Here is a 21066-nt window from a genome sequence, read left to right as displayed (position 1 = left end):
GTAAACTTATGGTTTCAACTGTAAGGTTTCTACTTGCACAAAAATTGGAAATGGAGCCATTCATTGATATGGTATTTTATTGTTCTTATTAAGCAGCAGTGGAGTTGCTCTCAACAAAAAGAGGGCTAATGATGTCGCTACAGATTGTTTCCAAACAATCTGGTATGAGAAGAAAATCCCAAAAAAGTGAGGTTCTAGCAGCTTTTGTCCTTTTCACATTGCCAGTTTCTAAGAGATATTGAGATGGAACAGAGCTTTCCACTCCAGCAAGCATTGCACAGTTTTTAGTTGTGGCATAAAGCAAGTGCATCACATTTATTAACGTTATGACAAGGTGCTGGATAAACTTTTTCCCGCACCAACGACGAAAGCTACATGGACGTGTGCTTTTATGCACATCTGGTCCAAGAGGTATGACTGCTGCACCGAAACGGTCCACAGGTTCACGTTGAAGTGGTTTTGACCTGAACTGCTGTAGATGCGATGCCTTCTGAGGGAGCCTCCTCCTCATGTTCCAGGGGAAGTCGAAGTCTCTTGGATGGTCTTTTAACCAAGGTTGGTTGTAAGAGCAGCCGGGGAGTTTTTAAGGGAACTGTGCAGACACCATAATCTCGACCCATTTTCACCTGTGAACCTGTGAAATTTACATGGTCAGTTTTGCTTCTCATATTTATTACTTTACAGCATCAACAATCACATTCTGTGTAAAGTAACATACCTGTACTTCGGGATAACCTGGTCAGCTGTGTGCCGACTGATCGTGTGTTTGTGGAAATGGACGGAGGGTCGGTCTGGGTCGCCACATGTCTTACAAAGTACATCACCTGGTACTCTGTCTTTACATGACGGTCCTAAACAGCCACACAGATAGGGAGATTTTACAGCCCTCGTCCCAACCTGTCAACAATAAGCTTTGTAACCGTATCTGTCAAGACAAAATGTAAAATTAGTATTTAAGCCCCCAAAAATCATGTTTTCATGACATGACGCAGGTGTTGAGGTCATGTGGATTTGCTGGAAAGTATTTCTTAATCCATCCACTCTTCACACAATCATTTCTTCTTCTAATTAATGATTTGCTCTAATACTGACAAAAAGTATCTTAGGCTTTGTTTCACCGCAATCAGTTAATTCTTATGAGAATTCCCCCCAAATATTTCCTTAATTATTTATACCTGAATAAGAGGCGTCTCTGTGGTTCCAGAGCAGTGTGTTTCCTCCTCCTCCTCCTGTTTTATTTCCGCTGATGCAAGCACGGTGGAACTACCTGGTGGGTTTTGGTGGGTCTGTATATGTACGCCTGCTTTGAGAACATCCTTGGTGAGCGATGAAGCTTTTTTCTCAGCCACAGCAGGATAAATCGTTGGCACCTGAAAGTCATCTATCAGATCCAGCGTCCTAACACATCCCATCGACCAGGCCATGTGGTTTTTATAACATGTTGGCTGGAAATGCTCGCTACAGATCCTCGATGAAGGAGTGTTGCCATTCCAATACGGTTTGGTCCTCCTCACGAACTCATTCCAGGCTTTTATCGTCTCCAAGTTATTCGGGAATCCATGCAGGCTTCTCAAGTACGGCTCAGGTCTTTTCCCGCAGCCCTGAACGACGCAAGTAAACACCATTATAAGATGAATTCATTTAAAAACACTAAAAGGCGCAAAGAACAATGCTAATAAACACACTGTAGTCAATAACAACCGCCGAGACGCATGAGCGATTTGTCTTCTATTTTCTCTTCATTACCGCCACCTTGTGGATTGGAGGATCGGGCCTCTCTTTACCTGTGAATCCCAATCTAGTAGAATGTCATCAAAAATCACTTGGTTTAAAAAGGAAAGCTTAACCTGTCATTCACAGGTTGTCATTCACAATACAGGGGTGTCAAACTCCAGTCCTCAAGGGCCGCTGTCCTGCAGTGTTTAGATGTCCCACAGGTAAAAAACAGTGGAATGAAATGGCTTAATTACCTCCTCCCTGTGTAGATCGGTTCTCCTGAGCCTTGCTAATGACCTAATTATTCTTTTCAGGTGTGGTGCAGCAGAGGCACATCTAAAAGTTGCAGGACAGCGGCCCTCGAAGACTGGAGTTTGACACCCCTGTCAATGACAGGTTAAGCATACATTACAAACAGAACAACATACTTCCGTTAATTTTAAAAGATCATGTATTACAGCAAATGAAACGTCCAAATTATTCCCCCCACCCCCAAACATTTCAATATTAAGAAATATTGAATTTAACACAGAAATGTTGCAATTATGTCATCATGAGGGAAGTATGCTGACTTGACTCCACAAGTAAGTCAGTCTTGCAAAGGTTATTTCAAAAGAAAATTATGATTCACGGAGGGGCATACCCAAGAACGTCAATGGAAAGTTGACTGGAAGGAAATTTGTAGTGGGGAAAAATGTGCAACAGTAACAGGGATGCATGCTGCCTTGTGGGGATTGTGAAACAAAGTTCATTCAAGAGTTGGGAAGAAGTTCCTAGGGTGTCTACTGCAGCTGGAGTTAATGCTTTGATAGTGACTAACTGCAAACTTATAGGTGCTTCCCTTGGAAGTTTTTTTTTTTTTTTTCATTTTTCACTTTTACTGACACCAGATCTATCACTAGTTGTTTCCCTTCCCTTCCCTTGTTAGTGATTTTGATATACTAAAGAATGAGTGATTAATTTTTTGTGTGTGTGTGTTTAAGGTGTTTGACCATATACATGCAGAATTTACATTATACATAACCTGTTCTTAGCTGTGTGTTAAGTGTCAGTGTAATGAGAAGTGAACCTCCATATCAATCTCAAATCTTTCGTAGCCTCAACCAGGTTTTCCTTCAGGATTTCCCTGCAGTTAGTTTCTTTCACTTTCCGATCATCTCTGAAACAGCTTTCCCATCCCTGCTAATGAAATGCATAATGCTGCCGTCATATTTTTTCCTTCTTTGTGACTCCATACGGTATTTGAAATGCAGTTTTAGAACCTAAATATGGCTTAATAAAAATGCCCACCACACTTTTCAGATTTTCAGTGGTTAAAAAAAATCATATATTGATAGATAGCTTGGAGCTAAAATTAAAAAAAAAAACAACCTTTGCACTATATGTATATTTTAAATATTTCCTTTTTCCTTATATTATGCAAAACTTTAAAATTGGCTGATTATAGAATTTGTGGTAAGAAGTGACAGATTAGACATGATGACTACAAAGAAAATATAAGGAAGAAGAAAAAGGAATTGAGCCTTATGAAGATGAGAGTTTACTAAGAAGAGAGAAAGGCATGAGAGTTAGTCAGTTTAAAGGAAGTGTGAATCATGCACAGCATCACACTTAAAAAACAACTGAGACCTCTTACCTTATAAACTGATAAGTCAGCTGTCCTACTGGCTGATGTCAGGATTAGTCAGAGTTCCGCTGCGGATAAAATCATTGTCTGTGTGTCCGGTGAGGCATGGGATGCGTGCCTTTTCGTGAGTGTCCAGTTAGTGAAGAAACACAATCTGTGAATACTTCAGTCAAACCTATGAGCTTTACGTGGCTTACAAAAAATTTACAGGCAACTCTAAACATAAGAGATGTCCCCCATACTATTGCATTGCTGTTGGGTAAACTGTGGCTTTCCCACCTGTTCCCTCAGGTGGGGTTTTATTGAAGGATATTTAGGAATAAAAGGCATCATGAAGACGGAGGAACTCACCACACTTTGGTGAAGTCTCTTAAAGTAATTAAATATTTCCACAAGCCATGTGTAAAACTTTGAAGAAGAAAGTATGTGAAGAAAGCCAACTTCACATCACCCTGAACACATTGCATTTAGTTGTCTCTTTTAAAGTGTTCAGTTTCACTCTAAATATACATGAACTTTTTTAAAAAAAAGATCTGTTCACATCCACAAACAAGATGCTAGTGTTGAAACTTTATTCTCTTCTGCTTTATTCCTAATTTTGTTTTTGTCCTGCACAGCTTTCTCTGCAAATTTAACCACTTTTCTTCATACAGAAGTTCAAATCAGTTGTAAACAATTAAGTGTAGATTTTATGTAACCAATTTAATATTAACATCCGTGTGGCCTTAGGTCACGTATAAAATTTTATCTAAACGACTTTAAATTTAACACTAAATTCATTGACGTGTCAGACAATGTCTTGATTTTTACAGAATCACATAGCACAAGTTATTTTGTCAGGGCTCCAGTAACATTTAGTGTAATGTAAGATTAGGGGAAACACTTAGCATATCTTCACGTTAAAAGAACATGATATGAATTAATTCCTGTAACAGAAATGATACACATTTCTGTTACAGGAAATGTATATCATTTATATTAAAAGTACTAGGATACCTAGTATCCTAGTACTTTTAATCGACTTGAGCACATTAGCAGCTGCACTTCAAACTGTGCAGCTGCTAATGTGCTGCACATTAGCAGCTTAAAGTGTTTCATAGAGGCTCAGCCCAAACTGGACCATTAAACAATTAAGAAAATGATTCCCAAATGCAGTGGAAAAATTTAAAAACAAAGAGAAAATGATCTAATATGAAACTGCAATGGCCCAGTCAAAGTCCAGATCTAAACTCTTTTGAGGTGCTGCACATAAAACCACACCCACCACCTTTAATGGCCTCTAGCTATGTTCTCACAAAAAGTTGGCAAGAAACCAAACACAGAACTGCAAAAAAGTCAAAATCAGTCTCTGTGGCAACACGATGATCTTTAACATGACAGGAATCAGTGCTGCATGTTTGTCACCATGTGGGGATTATTTTGATGTAGCACGCCATCTTGTGGAAAACCACCCTAACAACTCCTGCACAGTTTGAAGTGCAGCTGCTAATGTGCTCAAGTCGAAAATCACAAAACATTACAAGATCCACTTATAAATCTTTATTACACATTTTTCACCTGTTGAACAGAAATGAGTCAAAACTGAGCGATCCAAACTGATTTAAAATCTGTACAAGTTCACTGCAGGATCACATTTTAGGCAAGTTGATTTCGTTGATATGAAATTGCAGAAATGTCCTGATTTAAATTGATTTCTTGTCTGCTTGGAGAGTTCATGTAGCCACAGGTCGTCTGGAGTTAAAGACTTTGACTCCGTTTTGCATTGATGATCGAGCGTATTTGGTCAGGAGCGCTCCGGTGGTCTGCTTCTCTCCACAAAGGTCTCTGGATGCAGAGAAAACAAAATTAATAAACCAAAAAAAAAGAAAAGTAACTGATCTTTTTTCATTATATTTGTTCAACTGAAGCCACTAACTGTATGTATGGAGTGATGTCATCCTCCGTCCACTTCTCCCTGAGTGAGAAGAGGTGATTGAAGCGCTCCACTGTGTCCTCTGGGAGATCTTCCACTCGCAACAGGCTGATGGTTTCTGGGCGGGACGTCCGATCCACCAGAGCGACGCCCTGGCAGAAATAGAAAGCAGCCAGCACTGAGGTCAGAAAATGTAAACAATTCCTCAAATACATGCAGATAATGCTAAGACATAAAACAAAGCCATTGTGCAACAGTTAAGGCCAGTATATGACCAGCCAATCCTAACTGGTTTATTATATATATATTTTTTAATGAAAAGTAAATTATTTATAAGTTTATTTATAGATAAATATGAAGCCAGCAGAATATTTTTTTTTCCACAACTGTCTTTAAAGTAATTAAAAACTAGGCACACTGTTGATGTTTTCATAAAAAAAGACTTTAGGGTAAGTTTCAACAGAATGCCAAGATAGAAAGACATCAGCAATGAGCTTAAAGGAAACACTGTTGCCACCCATCAATCTGCAAATAAATAACAGGCCATTTCCAAACTATTTAAAGCCCATTCAATAAAAATAAACATTCAAAATATTGCTAAAACGGATGACCTTCAGCTGCTCCAGTCTCGTACTCATGCCCTCTGGGACGCTCTGCTGCCAGACGTCCTGAAACTCCTTCAGGTTGAACTTGACGGCATTCTGCAGCAGCATTAGCGCCAGGCCCCGACACACGCTGTCCTCGTGCAACGCATAGAAAACCTCGCCTGCGGAGAGGAAGCAAAGTAGGAACAAAGACAAATGCGTTAGTGCAGAGACAGTCACCAGTAAAGCAATAAAGTCCTTCAGACTCTCAGTTGCATCTTCACGGATTCTTTACCGCTTTCAGCGTAGCGTTTCCCGTAGCAGTTCAAACAGTGCTCAATCATCTCCCTGTGGAAACGGGAAACGTTATGACCCGCATTTGGTCAAGAGAAAATAAACCTCACAGCGCATACAAAACTAGCAAAATCTTTCATCAGAAGGAAGCATCCAGTTCACTTAAAACTGTCAACAATCTGGGTTTCCTTACCTGGGCTCCAGCGGAGCCAGCTCCTCCAGACTGGTATGAAGGGGAACCTTGTTGAAGGACCATGACTCAGAATCCACCAGCTGGGCCACGTGACCCAGAAGCTTCATCTCATAGTCAAAGTCCAGTACTCGCCAGTAACCTAAAGGGAGGACAGGCACTTTTCAGATGTCAACGAAATGAACATAAACAGTCACGCAAAACTCATGAAGAAGCTATTGTTGTTTACCATCGATCGGACAGGCGTGGATCGTCTCCAAGTGGGTCTTTAATTCCTCCTCACTGGCCTGAATCCTCTCCAGTAGATCCTCCATTGTGTACTGTCAACAGAGCAAACTTTTTACTGATGACTGCAACAACAGGGCTGCTTGCTAGTATTCAGCCAAAGTGATATTTAGTTATAATCATAACAATCACCCTGTTCTCTGTGTTCTCCTCTTGTCCCCTGATTGCAGGTCCTTCGTAAGGATTCTCCATTAAAAGCTTCTTCAGCTTCTTCAGTTTAGGTCTCTGTTTCCTCAGCTCCCAGTAACTATTACAGAACCCCCAAATCTGAGACAGACGTGTGACATGAACATTCATTAAAAGTAAAGATCATACAGCTTTGTTACACAAGCTTACATAAGTTGATAATTGCTTATAAAACAGAAGTATCCAAGCATAATCATTTCTAAAAATGTGCACCAGCATCTATATAAATGCGTTTCACTTCTGCTGGGGATTTACTAAAACTAAATTAACTTTTCATGGATAGTCTTTACTTCTGTTCATGTGTGTGCAACAGAATAACCAGCTGTTTGGTTGCTGCAGGTCACTTTCAGCTGAGATTTCCATACCTGAGTGTGCTCCACATGAGTGCTGTCCTGGTCGTCAGCTAGTTGGTCTGGCGTTCTGCAGCCGGGAACCAGCAGCAGCAGATTGGACGTGTCGGCTATTTTCAGGTCATAGGTCTTGTCGCTGCTACAAAGCACCGCACGCTCGTCTTTATCCCCCCGAATGACAAGACTGGTGACAAGAAAATATCAGTTAAGGTAGGTTTAATCACTTCCCTATGGTACACTTCAGTGATTTATGGTTTTCACCACTCCATATATAAGACTTTGCTTCTGTGTGTTTTATCAATGCTAAATTTTCATATGTTTGTAAATAGGGCTCAAACAAATACAAATGAACAACTTTGAAGCAACAATTTAAGAGAAAACAATCATTAGACAAATCTATGTATTCTAATAATCATTTGCCTAATATGATGTAGTCTGATTTACCAAAGAAGTTTGTTTTCCAGATTGTTTTTATCTTGATTAAATAACTATATATATATATAAAAATCCAAAAATTGACACATATGATGTTTTGTAGCTGACAAAGGTAAGATGAGATTGGCTGATTTTACACATAAGTTTAACAAATAAGTGTGGAAAACTGTTGATTCTTGAAACATTTAAATGTAAACCTTTTTTGGGCAAACTGTTTAATTTCTTTAAACTCTGCCAAGCTGGCTCTTAGTATAGTTACAAATCTAGATGTAAGACTGATGCTTGGCTAAAGTGGCATACTGACGTTCGCCACAACAAGAAATAATAATAAAAAAAGCTCCGAGATTATTATACCAACAAGTTAAAAAAAATGCTATGAATGACAATCACTATCAATCTGTTTTCCAGTTTACCTTTCTCCAGCTTCTATAAGTTTGCACAGCGTTTCATCCAGCTCCATTAGGCAGTAGTCTGAAGATGAAACATTGTCTCCAAATGACAAACAGTGGACAGTGGAGAGTAAATCTTCCTCTTTCAGTTTAGCGATCTCCAGCGTGGCCTGCACCTCTTCTAGGGTCCTCATTCTCGGTTAATGCTTTCCCAAAGCCTTGAGCTACAGTAAAATGTCGACGTTAGTGTTACTTTCTGTCAAGTTTACCCGCTTTCTCGTTCAGTCGCGGACAGGAAGTGAGGTAACTACTACCGGTGTTACATCGAATTCTGCCATCCCCGGAGGCGGCTGTTTCTTCCAGTAATTTACTTTTGCAGTCTTGAGTTGATACTGCAACAATCGAGCCTAAAATCAAAATGTATTCCTTATATTCCTCATTGATAGATCAGTAATTTCAACCCGAGAAGATCTATTTATGTATTTATTTATTTATTGGGGGTAGGAATGATCTAAGGAAAGTGGTCTGAAGTATACCTGACATTATTTCAGGTTTTCCACAAAACTTTTCAAAGAAAAAATTTACTAAATTGGTGCAATCACACTCTATATATGTGCAGACCCTTAAACTAATATTTCATTGCATCAGTTTCAGTTTTCCTTTTATTGGGGACTAAACAGTACCATGATGTACCTTTTGCAACTATGACTTTAGCTAAAGAATGAATTAAACAAAAGTCCAAGTTGGACAGCTGAAGGTTTTTTTTTCTTCTGATACATCAGATTGATTAAAAGTGATGGCAGGTGTAAACTCAAGAAAATGGAATGCTGAAACGTGAGTGTTTCAAGGAAGCGCATATTCATTAAATTTGTTATATTCTGGTTCTTTGATGAAAAAACAAACGTGTGTCTCAAAATTATGAAACAAGCTATTCATAATAACCAGACTATCTCACAATTATTAGATGGCCAAGTCCAAATTATGGGATTCTACCTCATTATAATAATGTAGTATCTCATAATCAACAGCTGTTATTCTGCTCATGTATTTTAGTCCAACAAAACGTAATAAGATGAACAAAAGTATATAATCCAAGCTCATAATCATATCTAAAATTTTATAAGGTTATATAAGTAAAAGTATGATTTAATGTGCCTGATGATAAAAACTGTTGACGTGTGGATGCTGCAGGAACTAATGAATATGCGAAACATGTTTCATCAGTGAGAAATTAATTGACGTACCGTGTCACACGTTGAGGGGTCAAATGTTGTGAGGATGCTTGCATAGCTTCGTGTAAGATGTCTAGTTTTTCCAGATCTGCTCAGGTAATTCACCATAAATACAACATACCATTGTAGTCTTCGTATGATTTAAACTGAATATTTCAACGTTATGTTCGTACGATCTAAGGAGGAATAGCTGAACGTTGCTAGCCACAGTGCTAGCAAGGAAGCTAGCAAACAAGCTCTGCCCTCAACTGATATCACGGCTTTCGCTGCTACACACATTTTGAATGTTAAGACCAATGCAATTATTATTATTATTATTATTATTATTATTATTATTATTATTATTATTTATTAGTATTCAGAGGGTAAAAACCAAAATAGGTAAACTGTATCAAGTTGGAAAAAACATAATGTAGCCCAAATTTAGAGGTGCATAAAACTGTAAAGAACATTTACTCAGGAATAATTGCAATACATTTTTTAAATTTAAAAGTGTACTGAGAGTAATTAGACTAAATCATGTCTAATTAAAATCTACAACAAAAAAAAGTCAGTTTACTTTTGGAAATTGGAGCATTGTGAACCAGTGCATTGCACAAGCATAGACTGTAATGATAAAATTAAGGTCTCACTTCATTTTCATGACAAATGAGATGAACCAAGACCTTTGGAAGATAACTGAAAGAATCTCAAATTCAACTCCCGATTTAGTAGGTAGCCCATGTAGGTAAACGCTCTGGACGATACTGTACAAGTGCAGGCCATTTACCATCATAGAGTGATTTCTGCAGCTTTGTCCCATTATTCTGTCCTCATTTTGTCCTCTTGTTCCTCCACAGCAATGGGCTACGTTTGCCCGATCCTGGTTCCTCATCGACGCCAGGATGCAGCCGCCCGGCAAGATCGCAACCATGTGTTCAGTCAGGCTACAAGGGAAGCACAAACCCATCTACCATGCTCTCAGTGAGTTCTGTCTGCATCAGGGGATTCTCATATAGATGTTAAGCTTATATAATCCTCCTCACAAACTACTGTTTTCTCTTTGAAATAGCAACAATCCACCTTTAGATGTATTGCAGTATGAAATAGCCACAAGATGGCAGCAATAGACTAATTTAAAAAAATGTCTTTCCTTTTTTTTTGTTTTTATTACTATAAAAATGTTCAGTTTGGGCAAAATTAAAAGTTTGATTAATATTTGTTGGCTTTTGTTTCCTAACAATATTTTGAACAGATGCTTTTTTTAATCTACATTGTAATCTGGATAGGTAATACTGTCAGTTTAGTAAAAAAAAAAAAAAAGTTCAAATATATATTTAACAATGAGGAGAGGCATTAATAATGATGATTTTTTTAAATAGAATAGTCTCTGCAATCCTGTCAGTTTAAATATTCTGCTGGTTTTAAAAAAAGGTTCAAAACGTGTCACAATGATTAAAAATAATTTTGGCAGGATATTTTTAGTGCAGCCCGAATCAGCGAATGAAATGGCTTCGACTGGCAGCTTGGTTTCCATTTGCCGGTGCTGTCCTCGCTCTGGTCACAGGTGTATGCTTGGATGAAGGCAATGCAAATACATAATGAGATTTGTACGAGTAATGATAATGAAAGTTTTAAAACTGTACTGCTTGTGTGGCCAACAGCTTCATTGTTTCTCTTCTTCTAAGTATCCACATCTGACAGAAGTGCCTGAAAACAAGTCATCAGTTTTAGTACAAGCTTATGAACAAAATAACCGAGTGGAATATGACAAAAATCAGTCACTTTCTTTAGCTTTATTCGGTCATTGTATGGTATGTAGGCCAAAATGAGAATCTGCCGCAAAGTGTCTTTATTTCATTAAACTTGAACCCATTAAACAGCCAGCAGCAGGAACAAAGAGACCAACATAAAACTCTCATCTGTTCGTAGGTGACTGTGGTGATCACGTAGTGGTAATAAACACCAAACACATTGCTTTCTCCGGGAACAAATGGGAGCAGAAAGTCTACTCGTCACACACAGGGTAAGGGTTATTTTTGCTGATTATTCCCATCTGCCTGTTTTTTTTTCTTTTCTTTTTTTTTGTTTCCTGTTTGTTTTTTATCCCGTAATCCTCATTTCAGACCTTTTGCATTTCCATTTTGTTATGTTCTTACTACTATTTGGTTCCTGGAAACAAACTAGCATGAATGGAAATTATCATAGAAAACCTCAAACTTCGCATTTACTTGGAGCTATTCCAGGTACCGCTCTAACAACAATGTTTACGGTTTCTGCCGTAATTTAATTGCATTTTGGCAGTGAGAAAAAGTACACGGTCAATGTCTCAGTTAAGTACTTGATGACTCCTTACCTGCTTAAAATTATTGGAAATACATTAGACGCCTCCTGTAAAAAAATATATTTCTGCTCTTATTAATGTAAGCAGCACTGCTGAGACAATGAATTGCTAGTTGGATGCGTCTCGTTTTATTTTTTTCACTTTCTAATGCTCCGTTGTCCCTGTTAGACCCCGGTTCATGTTTATTTAAGCAGACTGAATGTTTTGAATCAGTCAGTTTGAGAAACGACTCCCATTACCTTTTCAGCTTCACAATTTTGTGCACAGCAAAAGACTAATAGGGGATAATCAATGAATCAATTTGTAGGATGCTGTTTGCCCTTATGCGTCACCTTTATCTTTCCCAAAATGGAAAATAAGTTCTGAAAGAACCATCAAAACTGAAAGCAGATGTAGGAGGCCCCTTTAAAAAGTATTTACACCTTTTTTTTTTCCCAAATCCTGTTATGGCCACAAACTGCAACACATAATGGGACTTGAAGCAGTTTCTAGAGTTTTATGTATAAAAAGAAAGAAAAGTATATTTCATGAAGTTCATTGAAGGTTTTGGTTGGTTGTAATGAGACTTTCTCGAGCTACACGCTCAAGCTTTCAGAGCTGCATGTTTTAAAACTGACACGGCTTTGTCGTCTTCTTAAAGGTTTCCTGGTGGATTCAAACAAGTCACAGCTGCTCAGCTTCACCTAAAGGACCCAAAAGCTGTAAGCTGCGCCGCCAACTCTCTGCTTCCTAGCGCTTGTGTTATGCACGCTGAATTTTAAGCGACCAGAAATGTCAGCACAGGATACCTTGCACCACCTTCTTTTTCGTATTCTGCATTTCAGATTTAAGCCTCGCACACAGAGATTAGCACAATACCAACACGTGACAGATCCCGAGCCGAGGTGGCATTTCCTGATCTGACACTTATCCCTTTTTTCGGATGCACTGCTCGTGCATATTAATGAGCGGTACAGGGAAGTGGGATTAGAGGGCAGTGGATTTATGATGGTGGTTTTTGATATATTTTTTTTAGGCTAATACTGAAGTTTCAGATTCTTTTGCATAATCATGATTTCAGGATTATGCTTTGTGTTGTGTTAAACGAGATGTCAGGCTACTTATGATGACAATTTTATACCTGTGTACTAAGCACATCAGTTGGACCTTCTTCCTCTCTTTTATTAAACACAGGAACCATAACGTGAAATGATCTATTCCTGAAACCAAGCCCTAATAAGGTTTTTAATTTCTCATGTTCTGTTTTAAAAAGCCATTTGTAAATTAATCTTAAGGTTTGCGCAAAAAGAAAATGTGCATGTTCAAAATCTCACTGTTGCTACTGACATATTTAGAAACTGTTCAGTTTCTTTTGTTTGTATAATGAAAGATTTGCTTTCTAACAGGCAGAATGGACTTGGAAATTTAAGGCGACAACAGCAAAGATATAAAGATGGTGTGTGTGTGTGTGTGTGTGTGTGTGTGTGTGTGTGTGTGTGTGTGTGTGTGGGGGGGGGTGTGTGTGTGTGTGTGTGTGTGTGTGTGTGTGTGTGTGTGCGTGTGTGTGTGTGTGTGTGTGTGTGTGTGTTTAATTGTGTTTCTGTCCACTAAAGCTGAGCAACACAGTGGTGTGAAAAAGCACACGCTCACTTTCCGATTTCCTGTTTGACACTTCAATGGTTCAGAACATCAAAATCAAACCAATTTAAATATTAATCAAAGACAACACACGTTAACATAAAATGCACTTTTTAAATGAAAGTGTTTATTATTAAGGGAGCCAAAAAAACAAAAAACCTACAGCCCGTCATCACAGTTTCCATATGTTCAACTTCCTAACAACCTGCTCCAGTACAATATTTGGTAGGGTTAGCTTTAATATTGTCGGTACAAACCATTTACTATATTTGACCAGCCGTTTGTTCTTTGAGTTTTATTTTCACACTTGATGTAGTGAATGAGTTGTCATGACAACAGTAATGAAAGGAATGATGAAAATGTGAGTTAATCACTGTTGAACGCAATGTTCAACAATATCACTATTACATCTTCGGCTAAAGACAAATAATTTCCCGTGTTTTGAAATATTTCACATGTCACTCTCATTAAGATTGCAGATTCTACTTGAACAAAACTCAATGTATTAGCAGCAGTAAGACCAATTGTTTTTCTGTTTTTAAATAAAAGTAATTTGCGAATTTTGCACTTTCTAATTTCTAGATAAATCTTGTAAAATTCTGTTATTTGGCAACAATCCGACACCCCTTCGCTAGCCAGTTATCTAAATGTTGCCCCTTGTCCTCATTTGATGCTAAACAACAACAGGCCCTCATAACAGTCGTTTTAACACTCGGCTGAAACGGCAGCGTCCGCCGAGATTCGCTGTTTGCTTCTCCACGTGCAGCTAGTGTAAGCAAATAAGAATCCCATAAAAATGACTGGCGTCCTGCGGGAAGCATTGGGATCAGGTGAACGACCTGTTCTGGTCTCCGGTCTGTCGTCAACCGTCTCCGAGGAGGCATTGAGTTGGCTGCCGGCTCTGCTGCTGATGCAGGTTTCAGACGGGAGGCCTGCCGGTGATTTAGTTGAAGTGAAGTTTGCAGCGAAGCGGGAGACGGGGAAATGGGCGGCAGAACAGTTTGTCAGCACGGCGTCTGCCCAGTGTCTCTCTCCAGAATCCCGGTCCAGGAGACAGTGTCCAATCCTTCTCACATTATGAAATATGGTTACATTTAAGAGGCAAATGTAAGAAAAACACAGACATGTGTAGCGTTGTCTTTTTGTTATTTTGATTATGATTATTACTGAATTGCTTGTATGTCATCATGTGCATTTCTTCCTTGTTTCCTGCAGATAGTGAGGTTAGCAGTTTATGGCATGCTGCCTCGAAATTTGCACCGGCGCACGATGATGCAACGATTGCACATCTTTCCCGAGGATGTAAGTCCCCTCACCTCACGTCTCTGAGTTGTAATAATGGGGTTTTTGGACTGCAGGAGCTTGTTCACAGACATCTAAACTTTTGCAAGAAGTTTTTTTTTTTTTTTTGTATGGGAACTGCAGACAGAACATTTATTAAAATACAACACCAACTAAAAGTCCTCTGTTAATGCTGCTGTTTTAAGTTTGTTGCAGCCAACATTTTGATTTAAAGGTTGATTGTTGCTTCTAGTTTTTATTTCAGTCACTGCTTGTGATGCATATTTTACAAACTGTTTTCTTCCTTCCATAAACAAGTTACTCCTTTGTCTCAGGTATCCACTTAAACTCGAGATGAACCAAATGAATCACCTGCCCCAAGTCTTTCTATGACTCTTATAGCTTTGTTTTCGCTCTAAGATGCTCAGCAAAAAAAAAAAAAAAAAGTGTGTAATTCTCTTTGCAGCCTGATCAGAATCAGAAGTGAGCAGAAATTAGCTGAGCTCTGCTGAGCTAAGCTGGGATGGAGCTAAAGAGACTAATTACATCCCTCTGGGGGTTTTGTCAAACAGCAAGCAAGTTTCCAGCTTTAACACATCCACATGCTTCAGCTTCTGGAATCTGGTTCAACGTTTGGATAAGACTGGAAGAGGAAAATAGGTGTATGGAAAAAATATTTGTATTTCCAAAATTATTCTCTATTGTTTAGCAGTTTCTCAATATCCCTTCATTGTTTTATTTTTTCCACACTAAGTGGCTTTCAGACAAAAACGCTAAAATCCTGGGTTCCTCCAGTGGTAACAACTTGTTATATACATACATACATATATATATATATATATATATATATATATATATATATATATATATATATATATATATATATATATATATATATATATATATATAAGTTTTTTTTATATATATAAGTTTTTTTTTCTTGAAATAAGACAAAACTAAGTTTCAAGTACCGTTTATGCAAGTAATAGTAGCTTGTTTCAGTATTTGCTTAATATTGATGAAAAAGGTTTTAGTTCCACCGACATACTATGGGAAAAATATTGTGTTATAAGTGAATCTCAGTGAAACTACTACTTTTGCATTAATATTAAGGAATTATTGACTTAAAAGAATCTCCTATGTCTTGCTGAAAAGGTCATTCCAAGTTAGTTTTGTCTTATTTCAAGCATCCTAAGACATTTACACGAAACTATGCAAAAAAAAAAAAAAAAAAAACTTGGAAAGATTTTGCTTTTTTTGCCGTGTAATGTTTGTATTTATTGGAAAGGCAACAGCAGCTCATTAAATTAGACAACATGGGTGTGTAAGAATGCAGCAGAACAATGTGCATCTGACATTTTTCTGCTAAGAATGTGATATTTGGGAAGAAATGTGAAAAGTTAGCAGCTAAAATTAGTTGCTGAGCTCGGTCACCGTCTGCAGTGGAATCTGACATTCAGCAGTGGTTTTTTTTTTTTTTTTTCAGTACCTCTTGAAGTTTGAAGTGTTTTGATTACTGCTTTTGTATTTTAGTCTGAACTCTTGCCTGCTCCTTAAATGAACCTGTAGGCATACCCATCTGTAGTGAATAACAATAAGATGGTTAACTCTAGAGAATAATGGACCCTGATGCCTTGCACAGAATATCTGATGCGCTTCTGTGGTCGATTTTTATTTTCTTTTCTTTTCACTCCTGTCTTGATGTTTTCTTCTCTCCAAGTTTCGTGGCCTAAAACTTTGTCCCTCTCCTGCGTAGGAGTTGCCAGATGACATTCGAGCCAATTTGACAGAGGAGCTTCCTCAGCCCAGAGAAATTCCCAGGAAACTCAGCGAGTACACCCAGGAGGAGATCGACGCCTTCCCCAGGCTGTGGATCCCGTATGTAGCTGCCAGCAGGCATTTGCTTAAAACTGAGTTTCCTCTAACAATCACAGCTTTGTCTGTTTTGCTTCCTCTAAATAATGTGAGCAGTGGTGATGAAAGGCACTTTGATAGTTGTCATTGGTATTTATGCACAACTTCATTTTGGTTTAAACCCAAAAAGTTTAAAATTAGGACGCCGATAATAGAAAGATGCTTTTCAATTAAAGGTGTCGGCTTATGGGACAATTTTGACAGTGAGATAAAACGATCTAAATCTCTTTCTGCATTTAGAAGAAATGCAAAAATCATAATGAGGCCTTATGACATTGAATAAGTTGAAGTTTTGTTGTGTCTTCCGAGTTGAATAGCTAATTTTCTCTTTGTGAATAGAGAGCAGATATAAGTTTATGCTTCTTTCTGCTGCTTTTCATTCATGATTTCTTTCAGTTGCTACATTAACTATTCATATTTGAGTGAATGAAAAAAAAAATATGTAGTGATTAAAATCTAGCAAAATTCCAGTCTCGTGGATGGCAGAAGTTACAAAAATTGTAAATGTAGAAAAACAAAACTGCCGATAGCCAAAAAGATTAACGAACAACAATTTGATACAAAATCGGTTTGAATACTTCTGGAAGGCCCTGAAAATATTTATGCAGCAGCGTACAAATGACAGACCGAGACTTTCTCAGTGTTTCTGCTCTGAACTACCCACCAATGAAGAGTCCAGGTGTTCCCTCGCGCACACACACACACACACACACACGCACACACACAAACAGCTGTGTGTTGTTTTGGTCCTCCTAAGCAACGGATGCCTAAACAGATTCATGTCAGGAAGCATGCCAGCCACCGTCTTGTAGCCGCTTTGACTTGGACTCTGCTCCCCTCCAGCAGAATAACTTAAAGATGCTGTTTTTTTTTTGGGATTTTAACCACAAACACATGCGAGTTGAGGAGTGAATGATTGTCAGCCAGCTGAGCTGTCACATGTGACAGGATATGCACAGCAAACAGCGACGGACGCTTGGCCGGGCGGCCGGTTGATTCATAATAAGGAGTGTGTTGTGCTCTGTTGCACAGAAATAAGCTTTGGGTTCTTATAGAAGTTGGTGTAAGTGCCCTTTATGGTTTTCTAAGCTGATTTATTCTGAATGGAAACGAATGCACAACAGCAGCAGCAAGACCCTAAAAAAAAAGGGAGTTTTGCCTTCAGCCTGGAAGCAGAAATGATCAAATGTCACAAACACACACGGGAAAGTTGGCTCTTCTCTGTCCCAACTGGATGGGTTTACTCTGTGTGTGTGTGTGTGGGAGAGAGAGAGAACATCTGTTGCTCAACATAATCATATTCATGGCTTTTCTGGCTCAAGTATTTTCAGGTTGGAGATTAGACTGACACTGTGACCTGCGGTTTGCTGGCATCGTAATATCCCGCTGAACTCCCCCCTCCCTGCTTCCCATCCGCAGCGCCTTCATTCTAACGAGTTAGCGGTCGCGCGCCGCTCAACATGTAGCCTTTACATTCATTAATCTGATAATCCATTAGTTTGTCCATCGTCCAGGTCGGGGTCAGCGCGCGGTTGCTAGGCATCCACATATTAAATTAAAAGTCTGGATCCTCCATGGCGTTTCACACACAGGATGAGAGAGTCTCCTAACTTTCTCCGTTATGGATCTGGAATAAGTGCGTTGAGCTTCGAACAAACACTGAAGTTGGCCTATGTGCCATACCTTTGTCTTGTGAATGTCATGACATTAGTGAAAGAAAATCGTAATAATGTTGCTCTTTGTTGCCTGCCTCTCCAAGCCCCAGCATAATGTGATATTTCTCCTTCCCTGGATTTATTTTTGTTTCTCAGACGGCTGTCTCTGATTTTCCGGTAAAGTGGAGACAAATTGTGCTATCTTCAGGGGGGCTCACCGCAGGTTCAAATCAATTATTCAGATATCAACAGCGACATAAAGTACTGCGCTGCTTCCCTGTGGCATTCCTGTTTTCATTTGGACCGTACAGCTCGCTAACCACACGGGTCTTGTTTTATAGTCCTGGTAAAACCACTTCTCATGTGGAGCAAAAGTCAAAACTGCTGCTCTTTTTTCTTCTTTACCAAATGCACACTTTAAGAGCAAACAAAGTGTAATTTACAGCCAAGTAAAGATCAACGCAAAACTGCAATTTAGGTTGGAATAAGAAATGCATTTTTATTGTGAAAGAATATGAATACATAGAAGTATTCACACCTGTTGTGCTGCAGAGATTCAAATAAGCTTTAGTTTTCACTGATGGATGCTAACATTTATTTCTTTTCACCTCACTTTGTGTTGCTCCAGCACACTGAAGTTTGTAGTTGTGAAATAGCAAAATGAAAAACTTTTGCCATAAATTGCTCTCCAAGGCATAAATTTATGTTGACGTTTTTCTTTAAAGCCAAGTCGAACACAACAAGCTGCAATCGCCTCTGAACTTCGAGCCCAAACGTCTAAATTGAGCAAACGTTCCACGTTTCCATCCGGTTTGCATCATAACGCACACATTTACACGATGCGGATTTCCTTGCTTGTCAGAGTGCGTCTTCCAGGTCTCTCATTGGTTATTGGTTGAGCGTCGTCATCCACGCCGGCCGACGCGCAGCCGTCAAGGTCAAACCAATCCTGGATTATTTAAGAGACGTCTCAGCCTAGTCAATATTCACGTCCGCCTGACTCATTCTACTCATCAGATACATGTGTGTGGGCAGTAGGCTTTGGGTCACCGAGGGCGATTCAATCACTACCCCGAATTAAACACACAGTTAATATTCTTTCTGAAAAATCCTGGAGCAAAAGTGTGAGATGATTGGATGAACCACGCCCTCTGTGAAACAAATGCACACATTCTTCCACACAAGCCAGCAGCCAGACCCAGGACAAACGTACTGCCGTGTGCGATAGCAGAACTATTACATTTTTCTCACTTTGTAACAAAACCCATACAGCATCCTGCGATAAGATCTGTCAGCTGAAATTAAAGGGAGAAAACACGAAAACGTGATGCTGCCTCTGAACTCGTTTTGAAATGCTGAAAAAAAAAAACCGATAAGATCTGCCCAGTTTTCTTATCTGTCACTTTCTGTCTGTGTATTTCCTCGAAGTCGCTCCCAATACTAATATGTTCTCTTGCTCTTTTTTCTTATTTTTTTCTCTCCCTCGCTCTGCAGACCTGAAGACTACAAGATGAAATGAAATCAAAGCTTCCCAGAGCAACTGGATATTTTTAATTCTAAACACAGAAAGCAGCAGGCTTTAAACCTTTAGTTGTTTTCATAAAAATCTGACTTCACTCCGTTCTGTAAATTTGCATAAGAGCGTCCTTCCTTTTCCTAAAACTGCCATCAAAGTTTGCCGGGACTCCCAAGCACTAAGCCGCAACCTCCGTGCCAGCAGCAACAACCCCAGACCCTGACGCTCTGTTTTTCTGGGGCTTCGCACAAAAAGCTCTCCGTGAGCGGCGTCGGCCGCGACGGAACCACAGCAGAGCCGAATTATCCCAGAACAGCTTGAGATTTCAGCTTTCGGCTCCGATCAGAGAAAATCCCGTTCTGCTGGTTCCCCCTACGAGTGTGTCGCCATGAAGCAGTCGATCCTGGCCCGGAAATGTGACATCTGTTACAGCTAGTTGTTTTTTTTTTTTGCTTTTTTTTAATTATAATTATTTCCTTTTGGAGGTTTCACACTGAAAACAATTGTGTAACAGAACAGCAGTCGAGTCCTGTGTTTAAGTGAACTGTAAAAAAGGTTAATAAACCGTCTAACCAACCATCTCTTATGAAAAAGTTTTTTTTATAGAAATACTGTAAAATCTTTTTATTGAACATGTCTCCAGGGACATTTTTTTTTTCTGAGACTTATGGTTTTGTGGTGCAGAGAAATAGAAAGTAAACATTGCTTTGTAACGAGGGTTGCAGTAGTCAGACGTGAAGTGTCCTCTTAAGCTTTTTCACATAATAGCCACAACCTTCGGCGCACATGTGTCAAACTCAAGGACCAAATCCGGCTTACCACAACTTTTTTTTTGTGTGTGTGTGTGCGTCACATGAATAGAACCTTCAAGATAATTGTGTGCTCAAATATTTTATCAAATTGAAGCAGATTTTTTTAGTATATTGCCAAATTACATCTGTGAAAACATGTTCAATATTATTTAATCTTAAGTATTCATAGAATGTAGAGAAAGCTTTTTTTAAATTAACATTTTAACAGTTTGGTAGTGGGTTGTTTTACCAATACACACCAGTTGTCTGCCTTTTAGGACATTTATGGACAAAAAATGAAAATGAGTTTGACACTTCTGCTACTTGCTCCAGAAAGAGTGGGCTCGAATTGGCCTTAAAAAAAAAGGAACAGGATGCAATAAAAGACACAACAGCTTCGTTTTTTTGTATGAAAACTTTGTTCATTTTGAGATAAGAGAATGAAGTATCGCAGGACAAAATGCAACAGCCTTCAATTTTTAAATAAAACCTGGTTCTGCAAACTCAGTCCAGAAACTAAAGTCGAAGCGCAAAGTAGAAAACAATACTGCACACGGAGGTAAGTTTGACACACAAATAGAGAATTGGTGCAGGGGGTATCATGTTACATTAGAAAAAGCAGTCTGTACAAATGATGCCACTTTTGTTTTCTCAGTGGTTTGAAGAAAGAAAATCCTCAGGCTACAGAAACCTGATGTCCAGTCAGACGGGGCACAAGCAGCTTCGCAGAGCTGTGAGGTGTAAAACGACCGGTTCAAGGTTTGCATTA

At 38.9% G+C, this 21066-nt stretch overlaps 3 protein-coding genes across 3 annotated transcripts; 1 reads left to right on the top strand and 2 right to left on the bottom strand.

Moving 5' to 3' along the window:
- Positions 1-59: 59 nt before the first annotated feature.
- On the bottom strand, positions 60-1774 carry LOC148155076 (uncharacterized). The gene is made up of 3 exons (XM_088013756.1): positions 1176-1774; positions 719-851; positions 60-634 (listed from the first exon to the last, which is right to left on the bottom strand). The coding sequence occupies exons 1-3, from the start codon at positions 1623-1625 to the stop codon at positions 444-446; spliced, it is 774 nt and encodes a 257-aa protein (XP_087869882.1). The 5' UTR covers positions 1626-1774; the 3' UTR covers positions 60-443.
- A 3093-nt stretch (positions 1775-4867) lies between these two features.
- On the bottom strand, positions 4868-8307 carry dscc1 (DNA replication and sister chromatid cohesion 1). Its single transcript, XM_015012037.2, has 9 exons — positions 7993-8307; positions 7160-7328; positions 6741-6875; positions 6553-6643; positions 6327-6465; positions 6135-6187; positions 5867-6021; positions 5259-5407; positions 4868-5167 (listed from the first exon to the last, which is right to left on the bottom strand). The coding sequence occupies exons 1-9, from the start codon at positions 8160-8162 to the stop codon at positions 5056-5058; spliced, it is 1173 nt and encodes a 390-aa protein (XP_014867523.1). The 5' UTR covers positions 8163-8307; the 3' UTR covers positions 4868-5055.
- An 883-nt stretch (positions 8308-9190) lies between these two features.
- mrpl13 (mitochondrial ribosomal protein L13) lies at positions 9191-20085 on the top strand. The gene is made up of 7 exons (XM_015012041.2): positions 9191-9296; positions 10040-10163; positions 11112-11205; positions 12164-12224; positions 14356-14442; positions 16178-16299; positions 19485-20085. The coding sequence occupies exons 1-7, from the start codon at positions 9270-9272 to the stop codon at positions 19507-19509; spliced, it is 540 nt and encodes a 179-aa protein (XP_014867527.1). The 5' UTR covers positions 9191-9269; the 3' UTR covers positions 19510-20085.
- The last annotated feature ends 981 nt before the right edge of the window (positions 20086-21066 follow it).

The sequence above is a fragment of the Poecilia mexicana genome, unplaced genomic scaffold (assembly GCF_051168715.1).
Source record: "Poecilia mexicana isolate PSO_F unplaced genomic scaffold, ASM5116871v1 scaffold_16, whole genome shotgun sequence".
Taxonomy (NCBI): domain Eukaryota; kingdom Metazoa; phylum Chordata; class Actinopteri; order Cyprinodontiformes; family Poeciliidae; genus Poecilia; species Poecilia mexicana.
This window is presented reverse-complemented; position numbering and strand designations above follow the sequence as displayed.

Excerpts from the sequence above, each read along its gene's own strand:
- LOC148155076 (XM_088013756.1), bottom strand. The coding sequence starts at position 1,625 with ATGGTGTTTACTTGCGTCGTTCAGGGCTGCGGGAAAAGACCTGAGCCG. Across the intron at positions 852-1,175 it reads CAGAGACGCCTCTTATTCAG|GACCGTCATGTAAAGACAGA; the intron begins GTATAAATAATT and ends GTGGCTGTTTAG. Across the intron at positions 635-718 it reads CAGGTTATCCCGAAGTACAG|GTTCACAGGTGAAAATGGGT; the intron begins GTATGTTACTTT and ends TAAATTTCACAG.
- mrpl13 (XM_015012041.2), top strand. The coding sequence starts at position 9,270 with ATGTCTAGTTTTTCCAGATCTGCTCAG. Across the intron at positions 9,297-10,039 it reads GTTTTTCCAGATCTGCTCAG|CAATGGGCTACGTTTGCCCG; the intron begins GTAATTCACCAT and ends GTTCCTCCACAG. Across the intron at positions 12,225-14,355 it reads ACCTAAAGGACCCAAAAGCT|ATAGTGAGGTTAGCAGTTTA; the intron begins GTAAGCTGCGCC and ends TGTTTCCTGCAG.
- dscc1 (XM_015012037.2), bottom strand. The coding sequence starts at position 8,162 with ATGAGGACCCTAGAAGAGGTGCAGGCCACGCTGGAGATCGCTAAACTG. Across the intron at positions 7,329-7,992 it reads CTTATAGAAGCTGGAGAAAG|TCTTGTCATTCGGGGGGATA; the intron begins GTAAACTGGAAA and ends TCTTGTCACCAG. Across the intron at positions 6,876-7,159 it reads CTCATGTGGAGCACACTCAG|ATTTGGGGGTTCTGTAATAG; the intron begins GTATGGAAATCT and ends CGTCTGTCTCAG.